The 24,236-nt window shown below is 42.0% G+C and overlaps 1 protein-coding gene across 2 annotated transcripts in view; it reads left to right on the top strand.

Moving 5' to 3' along the window:
* Nucleotides 1–24,236, top strand: part of adam9 (ADAM metallopeptidase domain 9) — a 76,389-nt gene that overhangs the window by 22,935 nt on the left and 29,218 nt on the right. For both annotated transcript variants that reach the window (XM_037536142.1, XM_017682604.2), the window contains exon 4: nt 12,916–12,994. In XM_037536142.1, the coding sequence (XP_037392039.1) occupies nt 12,916–12,994 (79 nt within the window). The remainder of the gene's footprint in view (nt 1–12,915; nt 12,995–24,236) is intronic.

The raw sequence follows: 24,236 nt of genomic DNA, 5'->3' as shown, positions 1-24,236 counted from the left end.
CACTATTATTATTCGATCTTCAACTTTCTTTAGTAAAGAGAATGGTTCTATATAGAACCATAAACTGTCAAAGAACCCTTTGCATGATCAATGGGTTCTTTGCATCATGAAAGGCTTACTCAGATTGATAGAGAATGTTCTATATGGCACCTAAAGGCACCCACGGGGTTCTTCAATTGTTGCAAGCATGAAGTATGACTTTTCAAAAGGTTTCTATATAGAACCATCTACAGCACATTCTGAAGAACCCTTACATGATGCACAGAACCATTAAAGCTGTTTATTAGTTCAATAAATGGTTCTATATACAGCCATTTTCTTTACTAAAGAACCCTTGAGAGAGCGTATAACAGAGGCCTTTTTGGTGCAGCGTAGAACACTCCATCAATCAATGAAGAACTCTTTCACAAAGCTGAGAACCCATTAATCATGCAAAGCATTCCTTGGGTGTTCAGGGTTCAATAAAGAACCATTTTGTTTACTGAAGAACCGTCTTTTTTAGAGTGATTGATTGGTCTATCATGATGTAAAACTGGCAAATATGAACTGACGTCTCTGATGATGATGATGATGGTGGTGGTGGTGGTGGTGGTGGTGGTGGTGGAGGTTAAGTTACTGCATATTTGAAAATCATGAATAAAAAATATAATATAAAATAAATGATTGGGTTCCACTTTTGTGCTTTGTCAAGTAAAGCTTTCAACAACATCTTTAAGTTCTTGAGTCTGGATAAACTTTCCATCCCGCAGTGTTCTCATGCCGTGCGGTGCTGACATGGCAAACTGATCTCCTGAATTGATTCGCTGCCTTATTTCCATCTATTTTCTCACAAGCGTGGGCTCCATGGACGCTAGTGTTCATTCTCTCAGTAACACGAGTGGGAGTCTAGTGCGTGCCAGACTGAAAACTGTTTGAAGATCCTGAAAGTAGTGACGACGAATAAAACCAAAGCATCGGGAATTGCAGGGTATAATCTATTCAGAGTGGGCTGTGAGAATCCGAGTGTGGCCCAAGCCCGGCGCATTCTTGGGAGAGACGTCTGGACCCGACCTGTGGGCAGTTGTGTCTTGTTAAGTTCAGAGTAATGTTTTAACCTCTTCAACTCCTTGAGGCCACCAGTGGTTCCAAAACACACTCCGTCATGTTCTTCATAACTTTCATGTTTCATGAGCTCCATTCAGAAGCTGGGCGTCGTGTGAGGCTGTAGCTCTTCTCTCCAGTCCAATAGACGGTGATGTCATTTTAAACCCTTATAATAAAAGAAGCTGAACTTTGTTTTTCTACTGAAAGTCGACCCGTTTTTCCCCAAATCTGGGCTCTAAACTATAAACAGACGGCGTCTCTTCAGTGATCTGCTCTGGAAACATCACTTTAATAAAATAACACAAAGAGCATCTGAGATTTTTGGCTTTCAGCAGTAAATTGTAAGCATGTAGCATTATGTGTGATCATAAAACACATGTTCTGTTCATTTGAGGGGAACTTTTACAAAAATAAATAAGTAAAATAAAAAATTACATTTATTTGACGCAGTTACTAAATAATTTGCCTTCCGATTTGGCGCATGTAAATTCAGACAGACAAACCCTGGTCAATAAGAGGTGAATCTCTATGAGGACTTTTGAGAAGTGTCAGAGTTTGGTTTGTATTGATGTAGCTGGAGACCTGAAAAGACTTGGTGTTCATTTAATACAGTGTACAGGTTCTACCGTGTGTGATTTAGTAGGTTCTTGGCCGCGCTGTGGGAGAGAGAGATGGTCTAGACTGTGCGGCAGCTGAATAAGAGCAGTCCATGACTTCACACACATTGGGCCTTAATCATGAAATCCACCACAGAGAAGTGTTTAATCTAGCAGACTCGCTGCTTTCACCTGCTAATAATGTGTTCTACACACAAACCCACACATACACTGGGTTGCCAGTTTATTACACTCTCCTGACTTAGAGGTGCACTTTCTATGTTTATGTTTACTGACTGTAGCCCATCTGTTGCTGCATAATTCATCAGCTCCCCTTTCAGCTCAGTCCTCAATGGAAATGGACTGCCATAGGATCACCACTGACCAGATATTGTTTTCTGGACCATTGTCGGCACAGCAGTGACGCTGACATGGCAGTGAAATGGTTGTGTGTGTTGAATGTATAAGGCCCAAGATGTATTACATGCAGTGTGTACCTACTGGTCACTTTATTACAGACATGTACCTTACTGGCTCACCTTGCTGATGTACAGTTAGAGCGTTTACACCCCTTTTTCTTGACCCAGGGTTATTTGTCCTGGGTACAGATCCCTGGTTCTCTTGAAGGGCTGCATCTTCAGGGCTTCAGTCCTGATTATTCCGATGTTCCAGGACAGGCTGTCCAGCCTAGAATCACTGCTATAGTGGGCTTTACTTACCCAGCGCTGTCACTTTAAATGTTAGATTACATCACAGCCCCTCCCCTGAACCCTCTCTGACATCACACCGAGCGTGAAGTCACTGTGGAGTGAAGGCCTGGAGAGGGAGAGGCGAGATAGTAAAGCACTGTCATTGTAATTTGTTCCCTCACTGGTTCTAACGTCAAACGCTCTGTAACACTACACTACAGTGCAGTAATGGTAATTTCTATTGGATATGCAGTGTTAAGTCAGTGCCAGGCTAACGGTGGTGCACATTAACAGTGGTGTACATTGACTTTCCCACATTGGGTGAAACTGATGTTGCTCTAGTTTAAACTCTGACATCTGAAGCCTGTAATGAGCTTTATTGTGGATGTTTTACTGTTTCAGCAAATCCTTCAGTAAATACTTCAACTTGAAGCCTCACTCTTAACCCTGGATGAGGCTTTTGTCCAGTACGCTTCACTTTACTTACTGTAACGTGGAGCGATGAGGAGGCAGGCGCATATGTGGAGAAAAGCAAGATTTATTTGGGGCAAATCCAGGGTTGTGGTCAGTACAGTCCAGGTTCAGGTAGCCAATACGAAGAGCAGGAGGGACAGACATGACAAAGAACACAGAAATCCAAATACCTAACAAAACACTTCAAACAGAACAAGCAAAACATCAAACACATCAACCATATCCAACAAATCAAACATGAATCATATCAAACAAAGGGCAAACACGGGGCTTAAATACGACACCGGGAAGACGAGGGACAGGTGAAAACAGTCAGGGGCGGAGTCACAAAACAAGGGGGTAGGACTAGGGATACCAAAACAAAGAAGCACATGGACTATCAAAAAGTAAACAAAAAGCACATGGGGGGAGGGGGAGGAGCCAAGCATGACACAGTGGACAAATACAACTTATGAGCTCTTATTTGTTATGAACACTACTTATATTGCATCATGTTAACAATTCATAATGCGTAATAAGCATGACTATAATGTGTAATGCATTTTTATAAATATTTATAGCCATGTTTATGATGCCTTATAAATGCATTAAAACATGTTGAATGTGTTTTCTAGATGGTTACAAACATGACATTCATAGAATGTGTTAGGCGTGTGATTTGTACATCAGTCCAACCCAATCTTCATCATAATTGTTTGATGACAATGACTGTAAAGGGCTCAGACAAGCGCGGACTTGGGGCCAATCTCATTTGTCTCCTCGTCCCTACCTCTTAGCCCTGTCCCTCTGTTTTCACGTCTAGGTGTCCTGATTTTTGTTGAGATAGAGGGGTTGGGTGAAGGAACCAAGGAAACCCACAAAGTGAGAATTTTCAGTGTTAAAAATGACAGTGAGCCTTGAATTATCTTTATCTTTAATTTTATTTCAGCATATTATGATCCTTTTCTTCATAACAAGCATAAAATTAGCTGATGTCTCGGTAGGTAGCTAGATAACTTTCCCATTCCACCTTAAATGGTGCAGCAATTCTGCACCATTTCCCGTTCCAAACCATTTAAGTTGGAGCGGGAAAATTCTAACAGGAATGTCGGACTTCAGCTTTATAGCACTAAATAATTGGGATGGGTGATAATAAATAACACCCCCCCCAACTGAAGCCCAGCAGTGAGGAGCTGAACTTTACCCTCATCTGCTGTCACTGCTGTCGCCTGGTTCCTCCCACGGATGCCTGGTTCCTCCCAAGGTTTCTTCCTCAGTTCTGAGGGAGTTTTTCCTTGCCACTGTTGCCCCTGGCTTGCCCACCGGGGGGTTTCTATACATTCTTACAGTCCTGTTGAAACTTTGTCTTTTCCGAAATTCTGTAAAGCTGCTTTGTGATAACATCCGTTGTAAAAAGCGCTACAAATAAATTTGATTTGATTTGATTTGATTTGACTGCAGACTGGCAGGGTCGCCTACAGAGCAGTGCTAGCAGCCTGTTAAGTGATGTTCTTTATATTTGAGGGTCCCATTTCATAGAGGAAAACACTGCTCTTTATAACTCTGCTCCATTGGATAAGGCGACACTCGAAAACAAGGGGTAGGGGTCAAAATAAGAGATGGGATAGGGTCTTATTTGCAAACCAGTAGTGGATGAGACCTTTGATTTGTGCTGAAATCATGAACTGCTTTGTTCATCCGGCAAACGAAGGCTGCTTTTAAAGCAAAGGTCTGCAGCTCAAATAGAGAAGCTTTGTTTTAATATGGGTGCCTCCTTGATGAGTCCACTGGCCTGTTATGAGAGAGCTGTATGACTAATTGGCTAGTGTGCAAATTAGCATGTGGAGTTCATTTCCCTGAGCTGAAACTTGGCAGAGCCTTCGCCAATGGGAAAAAAGTGCCTTCACTTTCTTGTGTAATGTCCTTCCAAAGCGCTTCTCCTTAAGCTCTGGAACTGAAGAGCCTTTTTATTCCTCACCTACTCCTTACTGTAATGTATTAGTAGGCTTGATGGCAAACATTCACCCAGTTTTTTTGAAGTCCTTACAGTGGTATCACAATTAGTTATTTATGCAACAGAAATACCAAGAACATTTAAAGTGATTGGCAAGAAACCATAATTACATAATGTCCCATTCTCCTAAATGTCATTGATTTCCCAAGAAATGTTTGGTGTGTGAAGTTTGCTCTTTTTTTTATATGCTGGAGCAATGAGACTGATATAGTTTTCTTTCTAATTTAGTTAGTCTTGCTTTTTAGTGTAAGTTAGGTGCTCCTGAGCTTTAATTGTGTTTAATTAAGCTTACAAAAGTATTTCCCCTACCAATCACGAGGCTAATGTGGCCACGTAGCTTTATCAAAAATATGCTTACCACAGTTCTATCATGTTTGAGTTGGGAAAACTTACCAAGTGTGAACTAACCACCAAGCGTGAACTAACCACCAAGCGTAAGCTAACCACCAAGCGTGAACTAACCACCAAGCGTGAACTAACCACCAAAAGGTAGCTAACCACCAAGCGTAAGCTAACCACCAAGCGTAAGCTAACCACCAAGCGTGAGCTAACCACCAAGCGTAAGCTAACCACCAAGTGTGAACTAACCACCAAGCGTAAGCTAACCACCAAGCGTGAACTAACCACCAAGCGTTAGCTAACCACCAAGCGTAAGCTAACCACCAAGCGTAAGCTAACCACCAAACGTGAACTAACCACCAAGCGTAAACTAACCACCAAGCGTTAGCTAACCACCAAGCGTAAGCTAACCACCAAGCGTGAACTAACCACCAAGCGTGAACTAACCACCAAAAGGTAGCTAACCACCAAGCGTGAACTAACCACCAAGCGTGAACTAACCACCAAGCGTGAACTAACCACCAAGCGTTAGCTAACCACCAAGCGTAAGCTAACCACCAAGCGTAAGCTAACCACCAAGCGTAAACTAACCACCAAGCGTTAGCTAACCACCAAGCGTAAGCTAACCACCAAGCGTGAACTAACCACCAAGCGTGAACTAACCACCAAGCGTGAACTAACCACCAAAAGGTAGCTAACCACCAAGCGTAAGCTAACCACCAAGCGTGAACTAACCACCAAGCGTGAACTAACCACCAAAAGGTAGCTAACCACCAAGCGTGAACTAACCACCAAGCGTGAACTAACCACCAAGCGTGAACTAACCACCAAAAGGTAGCTAACCACCAAGCGTTAGCTAACCACCAAGCGTTAGCTAACCACCAAGCGTTAGCTAACCACCAAGCGTAAGCTAACCACCAAGCGTGAACTAACCACCAAGCGTGAACTAACCACCAAGCGTGAACTAACCACCAAGCGTGAAATAACCACCAAGCGTAAGCTAACCACCAAGCGTTAGCTAACCACCAAGCGTAAGCTAACCACCAAGCGTAAGCTAACCACCAAGCGTAAGCTAACCACCAAGCGTGAACTAACCACCAAGCGTGAACTAACCACCAAGCGTGAACTAACCACCAAGCGTGAACTAACCACCAAGCGTGAAATAACCACCAAGCGTAAGCTAACCACCAAGCGTGAACTAACCACCAAGCGTGAACTAACCACCAAGCGTGAACTAACCACCAAGCGTAAGCTAACCACCAAGCGTAAGCTAACCACCAAGCGTGAACTAACCACCAAGCGTTAGCTAACCACCAAGCGTAAGCTAACCACCAAGCGTAAGCTAACCACCAAGCGTTAGCTAACCACCAAGCGTAAGCTAACCACCAAGCGTAAGCTAACCACCAAGCGTGAACTAACCACCAAGCGTAAGCTAACCACCAAGCGTGAACTAACCACCAAGCGTAAGCTAACCACCAAGCGTGAACTAACCACCAAGCGTGAACTAACCACCAAGCGAAAGCTAACCACCAAGCGTGAACTAACCACCAAGCGTGAACTAACCACCAAGCGAAAGCTAACCTTGCAAACCGACCTATCAAGTTTATCCCATCGGTTTTCCCTTTGTTTGGCTATTTGTTCATTAGTTTAAGACATCACATATTATAAGTCCGTTGACACAGTGGGATCTACAGCACCACATGCATTTATAGAACCTGCTTACCTGTTTCTTTCTGCTCATGCAATTGTGTTTCGTTGAACTGAATTGATGCTTTTTTTAAGATTTTAATTTTAAAAATTAAAGCTTTTTAAATGTTTAATTATAATTCTGTCTTATTTTTTTCCCATTCAAACTTAGCTTAATGTTTAATATGACACTCTAATTAATATCATATGAACAATTCTGATATTATTATATTATTATATTTTCTCTGTTACAAATTATGAAAACCTCTGTATTGCCGTAGTATAGTGTCTTTTCAATACATTAAGGTCATTTTCTTCATAACAAGCATAAAAAATCGCTGGTACTATGCTGATGTCTTGGTAGCTAGCTAAATTGGACTTCAGCTTCATATCACTGAAGAATTAGGGGGGGGTGATAATAAATAATTGCCCCCCTCTTTGAAGGCATATTTTTCCCTAAATGTGACTAAAGCCCAGCAGTGAGGAGCTGAACTTTCCCCTCCTCTGCTGTCACTGCAGACGGGCCGGGTCGCCTACAGAGCAGCGCTGGTAGCTGTTAATGAAGTGATGCTCGTTTTATTTGAGGGTCCCATGTCCAAGGGGGACGAAGATATTCGAAAAGAAGGGTTAGTGGTGAAAATAAGAATATAACCTAAAATAAAACCTCATATCTCCAAAATGGTAACTTTACAGGAGAAGGAAGAAACCTACTTTACTTTTGATGTAAGTCAGTGGAGCCAGAATTTTTTTCCAAGTAATTTTAGATCATTTCTTTTAGTCCATCCGCTGGACACTGGAAGCCTAGTCTGATCATACATGTGGCTACAGGCAGACTTTGGGTGTCCCGTTCACTTCTGCGTGGCTCCTTGGTCTGAATACTGTATCGTAGTAAGCCTGGCAGGACCCAGAGCTGCTCTATACTGAACATTAGACACGTTTCTGAAACAGTCTTCGCTCATCAGAGCTTCTCAGAGCACAGAAGCGCTCTCAGCTCATCTGACCGACGGTTGCGTTCGAAGAGCCAGACCTGAGCTGTTTTGGACTTGTGCCTTGACAGAGATGATGTTCTTCCCAGAGAGGCTCCTGTTACATCTGACGCACTTCTGTTCCACTTCACTCGTTTACTTCACACAATCTGTTCTTCGCTCCGTCCGACAGATCTGTCATTTATAGATGGTTATGTAATAAATTACATTCATATTTGTTATATTTCGTATCGGCAGGTTTGAGATTGCATTTCTGAGCTTGTCGCTTTGATTTGATGTGCAAATTTGACAGACATGACAAAAAGATAAAGAATGTTTTTTACTTACTGTTTAGAACCTTTTGAAAGGGGTTCTATATAGCACTGAAAAGCGTTCTTTGCGTCATGAAATGGTTCTTCAGAATGTGTTTTAGGTGGTCCATATAGAACCATTTTGAAAAGAGTCCTATATAGTACCAAAAAGGTTCTTTGTTGTCAAGTTTATAATAGTAATAAACAAGCCTTTTTTCGTGCTGTACAGAAGTCTTTTCAAAAAGGTTCTATATAGACACTCTAAAGCACATTGTCCATCAATCTGAAGAACCATTTCATGATGCAAAGAACTCTTTGATCATGCAAAGGGTTCTTTGATTGTTCATGGTTCTATATAGAGCCATTTTCACTACTAAAGAACCCTTGAAGAACCATTGCTCGCACAACTTTTCAGCTAAATGAAATCATGGAGTTATTCACACACGGAGTTATTTAGAACAGTGAGTTCTACATAGAACCACCTCGTGCCTAAATGGTTCTATGCATGGTAAAATGGTTCTCAAGATTGATGAAGAATGTGTCGTGTATGGTTTTGCATAGCACCTTTTGGTTCTATGTAGCACCAAAAAGCACTAGAAATGGTTCTTCTCTTGTTACGCTGTCACACGTTTTGACCTCACGCTCATGTGATGAACACACAGACTTCGGCTTCTGGAGAAATCTTTAATTAATGCTGATTGAGCTAAATTTACGCCAACGGAATGGAGAAAAAGGAAGCTAGTGTTGCGTGAGGTTTCCCAGGTCATCGACGGGAACTATTTCTTGGAGTTATGATTCACTCCAGTGTCAGCAGTTCTCTTGCTGACTTTCCTGCCACCGTATCCTGCTTGCGATGGACTGGCGACCTGTCCAGGGTGTATCTTGCCTTCCGCCCGATGACCGCTGGGATAGGCTGCAGCACCCCCCCGTGAGACCCTGACAGAGAAGCGGCTTGGAAAATGGATGGATGTTTCTTTGCTGTAACCTACAAGCTCCTGAAATGACTTTTGACTGTCCAAGAAATAATAATTTAGGCTCTTAAGCTTTTTAGGACATATTGCTCTCCTGCTGGCTTCGCCTCTTTCCTTACAAACTAAAGACGGTTTATTTTGAGCCTGGGTGATCTGCAGCGAGCGAGCTACCTTCTGAACGATTTTGATGAAATATCTAATTGTGATTTTTGTCTGGCCAATATTGTAATTAATTCAATTTAATTTGCAGTTATTTCTAATCGAGGTATAAATTGAGGAGTGGGCCTTTCCATGGCTAAAAACACCAATGTATATTTTTTCTAGCTTGAGACTTGAACTCTGAACACACTGCGCCAGCCTGCCAGTTATTTGTGGTTGTGATGTCACAGCAGTTAACAAGCTCCATGTTATCAGGTCAAATTTCCAAAAATCCCTGCTTAAAGTTTGCGTTGCATCAAAGTTGTATCTAATTTATGGTAAACACTTTTATGGTTGTGACATCGTAGTGAGAGTTTATACCGTTCGACACGGCGGAGCAGAAACTGGTCTGCAGAGGAGACGAAGTTTATGCTCTGATCTTTAAAAGACGGCGGTGAGACGGACGTCCAGCTTATGTGTCTCAGGACATGACGTCTTCCTCTCGGCCTTCTTTAATAAGGACGTGTGAAGGACGTTTTCCTGAGTCTGAGTCATTTTAAAGTCATTAAAAACACAAGCACTGCTCACTGCTGCTCATCTCACCCGGACTGGACTCACGTGATGCTCGTTGTCATGGTAACATCTACACTAAGCGATTTTGATCAGATTACTTGTAGTGAGCGTGTAAACAGAGATTTTCCATCAGAGTGTTGAGTAGAGTGAGAATATAAACACCTCAGTCTTCATCTGTAATCTGAATGTATTCGATTGTATTCAATTGGATTGGTTTAAATCGTTTCGTGTGAACACAGCCGCTGTAAAGAGCTGCAGCCGTTTTCAGACTGTTACACTGTTTTGTTCCTGGAGCAACAGTATATTTAGCTTCAATGCTCATCAAAGGGTCATTGGTATGGCGAGCAGGCTTTACCCTGACCAGTGTTTTGACAGTGCTCTTTTTTGACAGTGGCCTAAAAGTGGTTGAAACACCTGAAAGTTTTGAGTAATGACCACACAACATGGGGAGAAAATGGTTTGCTTTTAGCTTTATTCCCATGGTAGCACTGTCACCAGGCTTTAATATTCTGGGCTTTAACGTAGCAAGTTGCAAACCCGACAAGTATTAAATGTAATTTGGAAAGCTTGGTGTCCCCAAACTTTTGACGGGCAGCGAGGACTTTCTCCTCGATGAGCCGTGTGAATTTTCTCAGTAGCCACTATAGCGTGTTCAGCAGATTTCCGGTTTTTTGTCCTCTCTATGTGCATGTGTGCGTCTTTAATTCCTCACAGCTGCTTTGGAGTGCTCTGTATATACTCGAGTTAATATACTAGAACTAATAGCCCCCCCCCCCCCCGCAGACGCCCCACTCATGCATGCAGGCGTATGCAAACAAGCAAACACGAAGTCCAAATCCCAAAAAAGCCTGAGTGATACTCTCAGACACGTTCTCCGGACCCTGCTGACTCAGGGAACCAGTCCTAAACTCAGATACACGCGCAGTGCGGAGCAGGCGGATTAGTGCTGTTGGTTTTGGACACAGATGCCTCGGACTGGTCCTGAACTCTATCTGCCCTTTCTGTGTCACGCTCTCTAACCACCCCTCCCCTTCGCTTACACCTCTCACCACTTTGTCTTCCTTTCTGCTGTCTCCAGCTCAAAGGTCTTCAGTGTCGTCCTGTCCCCAAAACTGGCCATGTAACTTTTTAACCGTTAACCTACTACACAAGGTCAAAAAAGGGAGTGATGAAGTGATAGTCCAATTTAGACCCAAGTGTAGTTGATCACGCCGGCCATGTTTGGTGTCTGAAGGTTACATCTTCAGTCCTGCACAGGAGCTAAAAGGCTAACGTAGATATCAAACTTGTACACCACCAGTTAGCACCATGCAAATTCCATCTTAAAGCCCAGAATTTTGCCTGTGCTTCGGTATGTTTATATTAAAGAAGGCGCAGTCTGATATCAGTAGTATCAGGCCGATATCAGCAGGAGGGGTAAAAAGAAAGAATCCCTATCCTGTAATGAATCTATACTGAAAATGCACTCGCTCAAACTGCCTGACATCTACCAGTACACTGTATCTTATTGTATTGTGATGTAACAATGCAACATATTGTACCACAGTGTCTAGCAGTGTGACAATATAGCATGTCTTACCATATCGCGATGTCTGTACCAATACAATGAATCTTACTCTATGACAATGTCTAGCAGTGTAACTATACAACATATCTCACTGTATTGCAATATCCAGCGTTGTAACAGTACAACACATTGTATCATGGTGTCTAGCAATGTAACAATACAGCATGTCTTATTGTGTCACAATGTCTAGCAGTGTAACAATACCACGTATCTTATTGTGTCGCTGTGTCTAGCAGTGTAACAATACCACGTATCTTATTGTGTCGCTGTGTCTAGCAGTGTAACAATACCACGTATCTTATTGTGTCGCTGTGTCTAGCAGTGTAACAATACCACGTATCTTATTGTGTCGCAGTGTCTGGCAGTGTAACAATACCACGTATCTTATTGTGTCGCAGTGTCTGGCAGTGTAACAATACCACGTATCTTACTGTATCACAATGTCTAGCAGTGTAACAATACCACGTATCTTACTGTATCACAATGTCTAGCAGTGTAACAATACCACGTATCTTACTGTATCACAATGTCTAGCAGTGTAACAATACCACGTATCTTACTGTATCACAATGTCTAGCAGTGTAACAATACCACGTATCTTACTGTATCACAGTGTCTAGCAGTGTAACAATGCCACGTATCTTACTGTATCACAGTGTCTAGCAGTGTAACAATACCACGTTTCTTACTGTATCACAATGTCTAGCAGTGTAACAATACCACGTATCTTACTGTATCACAGTGTCTAGCAGTGTAACAATACCACGTATCTTATTGTGTCGCAGTGTCTAGCAGTGTAACAATACCACGTATCTTATTGTGTTGCAGTGTCTAGCGATATAACAATACCACGTATCTTATTGTGTCGCAGTGTCTAGCAGTATAACAATACAAGATATCGTGATCTCTACCAATGTAACAATACAACGTATTTTACTGTATCACAGTGTCTAGCAGTAAAATAATACACCATACCTTACTGTATCAGAATATCTAGCGGTATAGCAATACACATATTGTATCACAATGTAACAATACCATGTATGTTATTGTATCGTGATGTAACAATACAGCGTATCTTCTCGTATCACAGTGTCTAGCGAAGTAACAATACAACATATTGTATCACGATGTGTCTGTGTCAATGCATTGTGACTAGCAGGCCAGCAGAGCTTTAGTTCAGATCTTGTGCTTTTGTAATGTTGAATTCTCTAATAACGTGAAAATGGAAACTTTAATATATTAACATATGTGTGGTTTTATGTGATTTATGCATGTAGTTTGCACTTTGCCACTTGGTTTGCGTACACTTCCATTCCTCGTTAGTTACGTTAGCCTTAAAGCTCTAAAACTGAAGAAGTAAACTTCAGACGCCAATGATGACGTGGCAGCATTTACAGTAAGGCACAAGATTGTGTAAATATTTTGCCACATTATCTTTTTTGGGTTGAGATCATGTTCATTAGTATTAACATGTAATTTTACGGTGTTGTTTCAAATGCTTTATATTTGTTGTTCTGTTTTTTTCAGCTTGCTCCTGCCACATGATTTCACCGTGTATTCTTATGCCAAGGACGGCTCACTGATCACAGAAAGGCCCAACATGAAGGTAAGGAGCTCCCCTCCGTGCCAGGCCAGCTGCTGGCCAGCCTGCTGCCTATTAGATTGCTCTGCAACACCTGGTTTCTATAAAACTTGAGAGGGGTGTTTCATCCTGCGTCACTTTTTTTCCCTCTTGAGCACCGTAGAGACTCCTGACATGTTCTGCTCATTTCAGCCAGATATCCTGTCAGTCCGTCAGAGAAGGCTTGTAACAGAACCTGACAGCGCTGACGCTGTGTGAATGATGTGCCTTAATTTCTGTCAGTATAGCCTATTTACAGTGTGGACGCACCTGCTAACAGAAGAGCTATTCTCTGTTTTTACTGTTGTACACATTATAGAGAAAATAACACTGCATTTAGAAATGCTAACCTACTGTCAGTTACAGCTGTTTATTGAGGATGCACCGGTATTGGAATTGTGGGCTGATGCCGATATCCAATACCTTTCATGTACTTGTCTGTCAATGCCAATACATAAACATTTATGCAAAGCAAAATCTGGAACTATATCTTACCTACTGTATATTAGCATGACGGGCAGGGGAATTCCACCGATATTTACAGCCATTCGGAGTGGTTTGATGTGATATGCTCCGTTGAAGAGACCCTTTAACTCAGAATGGTGCACAACAAAGGTGATGGGAATCTCTAAAATGCCAATAAAGGTTCCGTTGCATTGTTTCATGAGAGTTTTAGCATAAAACATACAGTATCTCACAAAAGTGAGTGCACAGCTCCCATTTCTGAAAATATTATTTTATTATATTTTTCATGGGACGACGTTATAGAAATGAAACCTGGATATAACTTAAAGCAGTCAGTGCAGCTTGTATAGCAGTTCAGATTTACTGTCCTCTGAAAAGAACTCAACACAGCTATTAATGTCTAAATAGCTGGCAGCACAAGTGCCACCTCACAGTGAACGTGTCCACATTGCGCTCAAAGTGTCAATATTTAGTGTGACCATCATTATTATCTAGCACTGCCTGAACCCTCTTGGGCATGGAATTCGCCAGAGCTGACATCACGGAGCTGGTGGACGTTAGACACCTTGCGCTCCTCCTCCTTCTGCTTAAGGATGCCCCACAGGTGCTCAACTGGGTTCAGGTCTGGAGACATACTTAGCCAGTCCATCACCTTCAGCAAGGCAGTTGTCATCTTAGAAGTGTGTTTGGGGTCGTTATCATGTTGGAAACCTGCCATGCGGTGCAGTTTCCGAAGGGAGGGGATCATGATCTTCAGAACGTCACAGTACATGTTGGAATTCATGTTTCCCTCAATGAACTGCTCCCCATTGCCGGCAGCATTCATGCAGCTCCAGACCATGATGCTACCACCACCATGCTTGACTGTAGGCAGGAGACTTGTCTTGGTGCTCCTCACCAGGGCGGCACCACACATGCTGGACACCAACTGAGCCAAACAAGTTTATCTTGGTCTCGTCAGACCACAGGACATGGTTCCAGTAATCCATGTTCTTGGGCTGCTTGTCTTCAGCAAACTATTTGTCAGCTTTCTTGTGCGTCAGCTTCAGAAGAGGCTTCCTTCTGGGACGACGGCCTTGCAGACTGAGTTGATGCAGTGCGGCGTATGGTCTGAGCACTGACGGGCTGACCTCCCACTTCTTCAACCTCTGCAGCAATGCTGGCAGCACTCACACTGGATATGACGCTGAACAAGTGGACTCAACTTCTTTGGTTGACCCTGGCGAGGCCTGTTCCGAGTGTAACCTTGTCCTGGAAAACTGCTGACCTTGGCCACCATGCTATAGCTCAGTTTCAGGGTGTTAGCAATCTTCTTATAACCTAGGCGTCTTTGTGGAGAGCAACAATTCTATTTCTCACATCCTCAGAGTTCTTTGCCATGAGGTGCCATGTTGAATATCCAGTGGCCAGTATGAGTGAATTGTACCCAAAACACCAAATTTAACAGCCCTGCTGTCCATTCACACCTGGAACCTTGTAACTCTAAAGAGTCACATGACACGAGAGGGACGACGACACAACTGGGCACAATATGGACATGTTCACTGTGAGGTGGCACTTGTGCTGCCAGCTATTTAGACATTAATAATGTTCTATTCAGAGGACAGTAAATCTGCACTGCTATACAAGCTGCACTGACTGCTTTAAGTTATATCCAGGTTTCATTTCTATAACGTCGTCCCATGAAAAGATATAATAAAATAATATTTTCAGAAATGGGAGCTGTGCACTCACTTTTGTGAGATACTGTATGTTTTATGCTAAAACTCTCATGAAACAATGCAACGGAACCTTTATTGGCATTTTAGAGATTCCCATCACCTTTGTTGTGCACCATTCTGAGTTAAAGGGTCTCTTCAACGGAGCATATCACATCAAACCACTCCGAATGACTGTTAATATCGGTGGAATTCCCCTGCCCGTCTTGGGTGGGTGTGTGTGTGTGTGTGTGTGTGTGTGTGTGTGTGTGTGTGTGTGTGTGTGTGTGTGTGTGTGTGTGTGAATCCATCCCTGGTGGAGCAACAGATGTCTGTTGTAAGACAAATAGTGCCCAAAGAATCAGGATCAACATGACATCAGAAAGCTCAGAAGACTAGAGTAGGTTCGCTGGTGGTTTTGGATGGCAAATAAAACAGGTGTGTTTGTGTCTAAGATAAAATAACCACCGGGGTAAAAGCATCACAGTCTGTAAGTTTCTTTACAGTTAACCATTTCACAGTAAACCATTCTGAATGACTTGGTTTACATCTCCACAATAGAATTATGACGAAACTTTTAATATTTGGTAGAATTCCTCCTTAAATGCATGGCAAGTCATGTGTCTCAAATGTCATTTGTTTCTTTTCTGTCTTGTTGTGGAAACTGTGAAATAGGCTGGTTGGTTAGTGGTGTATCTGCCACATAATGCTTCCCATAATGGACCCCTCAGTCTGTAACCAGCGGCCATTTAAAGTGAAATTTGGCCACTGATATATAAGCGTAATTACAAAGTAATGATTGCGTGAGTTCTGCAGTATGTGTTCCTTTCTAGATCTGCTCCTGCGGTTATTAATGTGTGGATTCTCAGCACGCCGAATGAGTCAGCCTTACAGGAATTCATGTTAAAAGTGCTAAGGGAGGAGAGAGAGCAGCACTTTCCGTATGGGAGTGTGGCATCAGATACATGACTAAAGGGGGGAGAAGGGAAGGGAAGCAGAAGATGGCTTGACTGTTTGAGTGTAAACAGAGAGAAATGGATGGTGCTGTTGAAGCTGTAATATGAGATCATGGCTGAATCCTTCTGCTCGGCCTCACGCAGTCCAGATTTCTCCCAACAGGGAAGTGAAAGCTGCATCTTTGCTCTACAGTTGAGTCAACAGCATGCTAGACGCCAAGCCCCGTCCCGCTGATCTCTTCCCCTCGCACGAAAAAACCTCCCAACTGGCTGAGCCTCACAGTCTAGCTGACTTTGCAGTGCCTCATGGGAGTTGCAGACTAATTGTGTGGACATCTGGATGTCCAGTGAATGAAATGGACTGTCAAAACAAGCTAATATTAATTGTAATCTAGTGATCTGCTGATTATTTTGACATAAAAAACAGGCCAGTAAACATTAATAATAAACCGTTCAGTAAAAACTCTTTTTTTGGTCCAGATGTGCTTTTGGTGGGTCAGTTTATTAGTGCTTTCCACAGATAGCCAATTAGTGGTTGATGTCATCTAAGCAGCAGGGAGATCAGTCAAGTAGTCCAATGTTATTAAAAGTGAACATTTTTAATGGCAGTTACATATTACATATTATTAATAATAATAATAATCATCATCATCATTTTAATGGCAGTTAATTACATACTATTATTATTATTAATAAGTTCAATTTATATAGCGCCTTTCACAAACCCAAGGACGCTTAAAGGACATATCAGTTTCATGACCGCCTTTGTTGAAATCTGTATGTTGTTTTTGTCTCAGCGTGTCTTGTTCAGTGGATCAAGAATTAATGCAGTAAAAGTAGAAGTTCCTCCCTTTAGACCTCCACTTGAGTAAAAGTACTAAAGTATTTGCCTTCAAATGTACTTAAGTATCAAAGTAAAAGTACTAAAAGAGTAATTAATTTAATGCAACTTAGTTCCAAGTTTAAGTTGAATAAAAACTGGCTTTAAACTCAGGATCACAGATGAGCTCCTTTACTATGTTGATCTGTAGGCGTCTGTTCATAAACATAAACCAGCCCAAACTCATTTACTATAAAATGAAAGGGTGTTTGTAGAAATTCAGAAAAAAGCCGCGTCAGTCTCGACTGCATATGTGGACATATTTCTATATTGAGCTCTATTTACACAAAGTTAGGTTAGTTCATCATTTATGTTGAACAGACTCTCCCAAAGTTTTACGCTGCTGCGCTGACGTTGAACCGCGTGCTGCACTGGGTCGGTATGACCAACAGGTCAAAACCAGCTCTAAACAAAGTGACCGCTGGGCCCTGATTGGTGCTCTGGCTTTGCGCTTCTTTCGTTTTGACATGTTACTTTTTTTTTCCATTGGAAAAATACTTCAAATGAATACAATTCACCAATTCCCATTTTTTTCCCTTTTTGAAACATATATGTACACGGTCACATACACACACATTTGAAAAAAAACCCACTCTGATAAGAATGAAGGGTAAAATAAATTAATTACAAAGTACCGTGTATTAAACAATAACCACCCCCCACCAACCCCCCCCCCCCCACAACTCATCACGACTAACGCACATATTGCTAGTTGTTTATACAATATAAAAGGTACCACAAAAACAAGCGTAACATCTCTATGTTAGTGAAATAGGAAATAAAGCGTTGCCATTTATGGAAAAATTTGACCATACATCCTCTCAACGGATATTTAATTTACTCAAGTTTTAAAACAAAAAAAAACATGATGTCCTTGGGCCACCGGGAGATACAGTGTTTTATATATATATATATATAGGAGCTATAATATCCGTTTGTGTAGAGTTAAGTGCTAATGAGGGGTCAGGAAACCCAAATATAGCGATCAGAGGGCAAGGTTGGAGATTCACCCCAAGAACAGTGGACATAGTCGTAAAATAACCCTCCCAGAAGCCTTTCAGATCAGGACAAAGAGAAAACATGTGGCCCAGGTGACGGGGAGAGCCATGGCATTTATCACATTGGTCTTGCACGTCCGGATGCAGTTCAGATAGTCTAGACTTTGAGAAATGCACCGTGTATAAGACCTTAAATTGTATAAGTCATGTTACGTTTTTATACATGGAAACCAAAAGGAACGACAGATTTCTCAAAATGTGGTGGAGGAAAAATATATTATATATCTATATATATATATATATATATTAAGAAAAAGATATAAAAGAAAAACATATCTAAGATATTAGACTTTGAAATGTAGTGGAGTGAAAGGAAAAATGGAAAAACGTCAGTACGGATACACGAAAAACTACTTAAGTACAGAAACTAATTACATTTACTCAGTTACTGTCCACCACTGGCTGACTGACACCTGTCTTAAGTGATGGATGAGGGAAGGAATACCTTCTTTCTCAGTGTGGTAATCGGTTAGATTTTTCTAGTTGGAGTAAATATTATCGTCTTTCTTGTTAAAAAAAAAAGTTATTAATATTCTAATATTTTAGCTGACAGGTCTTCACCAAGTGACAGAACAGACGTGTATCTGAGCGTCAGCTCTCTGTCCTGTGACTTCACCGCTGCGACTTGTTCCAGTGCTACATGACCGGAATGTGATTCAGCTCTTCTGGCTGTGTGCACACGCTCACTCCCACACACACACCCACCCACCCACCCACCACCAAACAGAGTCAGCGAGGATTAGGCAATGCAGTGTTACAGTGTGATTTACTCTGTCCTCTGTAGACGTGCTGGAGTCCTGCCCTGCACGGCTCCTACGCTGCCGCAGTGGACAGCAGATCCTACTTGGCCTACGCTGATAGGACTCCGTGTTTCTCTTGTGTAAATGTGTACATTTTGTTTTCCGTCACGATTGTCAATCTCACTAATACAGAACACTCCTTTCTTATGTTGGCGGTGGTCCTTCTGGATCGCTTTCTGGGTCAGTCTAGTTATATAACATCTGTGGAAAATCGTAAAGCTGAAGAAGTGGCTGTTTTTGGGCTTTCTTGTTGTCTGGTTCAGAGTTCTAACAAGCCTAGAATTGTGTCTTTGATACTGATACCAGGTAGGCCTGGGTGATAACGTGATGTAATCAGATATCGCAGATGATTGATTGATAAGTAACCTGATTATAATGCTTAAATGGAAGTAATGGCCATGTTGGGAACCTGGCACAGAACTAGAAGGCAGGGTATAGTTTGGTTTGTCCATCTGAAGTTTTGTGACCAAATCGTAAGGCAAATTATTCAGTACATCCATGAAATTATTTAATTAATTAATTAATTTTTTGTACAGGTTCCCTTCAAATTAATAGAACATGTGTTTTATGATCTCCACATATCACTATATGTTTACAATTCACTGCTGAAAGCCAAAAATCTCCAATGCTCTTTGTGTTGTTTTATAAAAGTAATGTTTCCAGAGCAGATCACTGAAGAGACACCGTCTGTTTATAGTTTAGAGCCCAGATTTGGGGAAAAACGGGTCGACTTTCAGTAGAAAAACAAACTGAGTTCAGCTTCTTTTATTATAAGGGTTTAAAATGACATCACCGTCTATTGGACTGGAGAGAAGAGCTACAGCCTCACACGACTTATTTTGCTTTTCATTCATTTTATCTTGAAGGAATGACACCAAGCATAAATTCTGACATGCTTTGGACCCTCAGCTTGCTTCAGTGTGACTCGCTGCAGTAAAACAACCAAGATAAAGTGACTGGGTGTTACCATAGAGCAGCTAGCTCTAACACTGGAACTTTTGCTACTAGGGATGCACCAACCTAGAATTGCAAGCTGATACCAGTATATTTCAAGAATTGAAAGTATTGAAAGGAAAAAGCACCGTTGATGCATCGTGCAACTGTAGTCTGGATTCACTCTGCAGATTTTGAGCTCGACACAAAAATCCAGTTCATTTCTGACTCATCAGTACTTAGGAAAGCATCCTGATTATTTCCTGTTTAACTGGAGACCACGCTGTGGTCTCTTCTGATCTCATCTCATGGTGATATTTATATTTTAATCTGAATACACGCCTCCGAGTTAGACGTGTTGGTAACAGCATGTGATCTTCATTGCTGTGCGGATTTGCTTGCATTCAGCCACAATAGCATTAATGAGGTCGGTCCCAGTGCTGAGGCTTTATACCCTTCTAACAGACACTTGGCATTGGGCATGGTGACCTTAGACCAGGGGTCGGCAACCCAAATATTAAGAAGATGCGTTATGTCCTTTCAACACATCAAACCGTCTGGAGAGCCACAACATTTTATGTCTGTTTTACCGTCTTGGCTGTGAAGGTGTCTCATTGTGTGCTAATGGCTTAGTACAGGCTAAAAATCTAATATAAACGAAAACTTTATTGCAAAAGTGGAAGTTTCTTGTAAAATATCTCTCAATGTTCATTTCTTTATGTTCGCCAGCTTCTTGTTCAAATTTTCCCGTTCCATCTTAAATGGTGACTGAGGTGCCAAAATGCAACTGTTGCACCATTTAAGGTGGATCAGGAAAATTCGAACAAGAGGCTGGTAAGAGACGCCGACTGCAGAACATATCAGGAAACAAGCTGAGTGATTCTAAAAGCAAATCAGTCCATTCCTCTCCAAATTATCGATGTTCAGGGTTTCATTAGGTGCTAACTAGGCAAGATTGTTGTCTTTGTCATTATGGTGACCAGCTGTCTGCACAACTTTCAGCGTTAAAGGGTCAATTAGCAGTTTTGCAACGACTCCAGAGTTTAAGATCAGAGCGTTATTTTGATTATTAAGATAGGAATATTTTATCTTTACCTAAAAAGCTAATTCTGCTGTGCAGCCTCAACAGGGCAGTAAAAGAACCGCATGTTGCTGACCCCTGCCTTAGGCTCATGTGTCGCTGCTCCAGAGTATCTCGTTGTATTGGTAGATGCTTTTCTATAAAGATTATCCGAGCTGTGCTTGTGCAATTTGAATGCCTGTGTCAGCAGTGATGGCACCTTAAGTAGGTGACTTCATGCAGTAGAAGGCGTGTCTGGATACTTTTGGACATCTAGTGTAGTTGGTGACACAAAGTATGAATGAGCAGATTTTTAACTTCACTTTCAGGGTCTTTACTATCAGATATGTGCGTCAACAGTATTGACAACATTGTTGAAGATGAATGATATGCTGTATATTGCTGTTTTGCATTGGCTTTAAAGGTTCAGTCAAAGCTCCTGATGCTGCATCTTGAGCTTTAGTGGTCAGAACTCCAGAAATGAGTGATTTATTTTTTTTGCTGAGATGAGAAAACCGGAGGCAGGAAACGTTCCGGAAGGAATGTCACTCTTCAAAGCTGAGGCTGGGAAGCAGTTATGGGATCAGCTCACATGGAGGGACGGCCTTTACAAACTCCTCTGGGAATGATGCAGGAAGTGTGTATGCATATGTGCTTTTTGGATAATCATGTGACTTGAATGCAAAGGGTCAGCTGCACTTATCAGCTCCCTCGGGCAGTGATAAAAATTCCTCTCTCTGTGGGCAGACGTTAAAGACTCTGCAGGGATCTGTTTCCACACTACCTAAGTTCAGTCTGAGAAGTTGTTTGTGTTTTCTGCTTCTTTCAATCCAAATAATGAACACGTTCAGTGATGTTGAGGTCTGGAATACCAGTCGCTTCTTTGTTTGATGCGTCTGTCTCCTTTTCTCAGTAGCCACATTTACATGCCGACTGATAATCCATTAATAATCCTACTAATAGCCCAATCGGAATAGAATACGTCCATTTAAACACCTCAGTCAAAATAGTCTAGTCAGATTGAGGCCTTTCGGAATACAGTTTCTGTCCGATTGAACGAGGTGGGTGATCCTGTAAATAATCTATTAAATGGAAGAATAACATCCGTGTGAATCCGATTACATTCCCCTTCGGAAAGTTTAAGCCGTTCGACATGGCGGAACAGAAACTGGTCTGCAGAGGAGACGAAGTTCATGCTCTGATCTTTAAAAGACGGCGTTGGGATGGATGTCCAGCTTATGTGTCTCAGAACACGACGTCTTCCTCTCGGCCTTCTGTAATAATGACATGTGAAGGACGTTTTCCTGAAATTAATTTTAATTTTAATTTTAATGGAATTAAAAACAGAAGCACTTCTCACTGCTGCTCATCTCATTCTGATTGGACTCACGTGATGCTCGTTGTTATAGTAACATCTACAATAAGTGGTGCTTTAAGCATGCGTGTAATTTTGGATTGGATTCCCTGTAGAGAGTATGTAAACAGATTGTTGAGAAGAGTGAGAATATAAACACCTCAATCTTCATCTATAATCTGAACGTATTCAATCAGACTGGCTAAAAATCGTATATGTAAACACAGACATTGAGGCTTCTTGAACAGCTACACATCCTTTCAGACCTACAGCGCTGAGTGGTCTTCTCACAGTGGAAGGATGGACAGAAACACCCATGGATGTTTTCAGCAGCTTGATTTTCTCCTCTCTCGCAACGATGAAAGCTTTCAGTGCAGTATCTGACAGTGTTGGTGGCCTCATGGTCTTCCAGATGGTTCTTAGGAGTCCTCCTTTCTTTTTCATTAGTTTTTGAGTTTTGGAGCTCCAGTTTGATCATCGTCCTTATGGAAGTGAATCATTTTATATCTGATTTTCTCAGAAATGTCTCCTGATAATAAATAATTGTACCTAATGGCTGTAATTTAAACAAATGAGTGGTGGTCTTTCTGCACAGTACTGTATCAGTAGTGTTCTTATATTTATTTCTATTCAAATGGCAAACATGAACAAATAGTAAATATCGTTGGTTCTATGTTTAAATACATTTTTTCTTCTGTCACAGCTCTAGTGTTATATTAGTACCACCTGGACCTGAGATTAGAGAGTATGTTAGCAGGTCTGAGCTGGTAGACAGCAGGAATAGAACTCGTCCAGCGGAGGATGATGTCAGTAGCCTCTAATGACCAGGTTGACGTGGTTATGTAATGTGATTAGTAACAGAAAGCTGTAAGTGCTGGGAAGACGAGGCTGCCGGACACTCCAGAATCCTATTAGCGCTTAACTTGTCTGGATCTGGTTCTGAGAGCATCTCCTTCTCACCCGTGTGGAACTGAGATGTTGATTGTCCACTGCGATTGGTAGTTAAAAACACCAGTCTTCTGCTTTCACACGCATATGAACTTCAGTGAGATCCCATTCTTAATCCATAGGGTTTAATATGATGTCAGCCAACCCTTTGCAGCTCTAACAGCTTCAACCTTTCTGAGAAGGCTTTCCACAAGGGTTAGGAGTGTGTTTATGGGAATTTACACTTGGCACAACGCAGTTAGACAAGTACCGTCTCCTGGCAACCACCAAAGCCAGACTCGTCCCTCAGATTTCCAGACGGAGAAGCGCGATTGGTCACTCCAGAGAACTCGTCTCCACTGCTCTAGAGTCCAGTGGCGGTTCTTTACTCCACTGCATTCCACGCCTTGCATGATGCGCTTGGTGATGTAAGGCTTGGATGCAGCTGCTCGGCCATGGAAACCCATTCCATAAAGCTCTCTACGCTGTTCTTGAGCTGATCTGAAGGCCACATGAAGTTTGGAGGTCTGTAGTGATTGACTCTGCAGAAAGTCGGTGACCTCTGCTCTCTATGCCCCTCAGCATCCGCTGACCCCGCTCTGTCATTTTATGTGGCTGACCACTTCATGGCCGAGTTGCTGTCGTTCCCAATCGCTTCCACGTTGTTATAATCCCACTGACAGTCGACTGTGGAATATTTAGTAGTGATTAAATTTCACGACTGGACTTGCTGCACAGGTGGCGTCCGATCACGGCACCACGCTGGAATTCACTGAGCTCCTGAGAGCGACCCATTCTTTCACTAATGTCTGTAGAAGCAGTCTGCAGGCCTAGGGGCTCGGCTTTATACACATAATATACATCTAAACTTCTTCAGTAAAGAAATAAACACTTAAAGAACGCTTTGCATGATTAAAGGGTTCTTTGCATCAGAAAATGGTTCTTCAGACTGATGGAGGATGAGTTGTGAATAGTTCTATATAGCACCCAAAAGGGTTCTGCGATTGTTAATGTGTCAAGCTTTTCAACAAGGTTCTACATGAGCCCGTCTACAGCTCATTCATGCACATTTAACATCAGTCTGAAGAGCCCTTTGA

The sequence above is a fragment of the Pygocentrus nattereri genome, chromosome 29 (assembly GCF_015220715.1).
Source record: "Pygocentrus nattereri isolate fPygNat1 chromosome 29, fPygNat1.pri, whole genome shotgun sequence".
In the NCBI taxonomy this organism is placed as follows: domain Eukaryota; kingdom Metazoa; phylum Chordata; class Actinopteri; order Characiformes; family Serrasalmidae; genus Pygocentrus; species Pygocentrus nattereri.
Note: the sequence above shows the minus strand (reverse complement) of the source record. Positions and strands in the feature narration are given on the sequence as shown.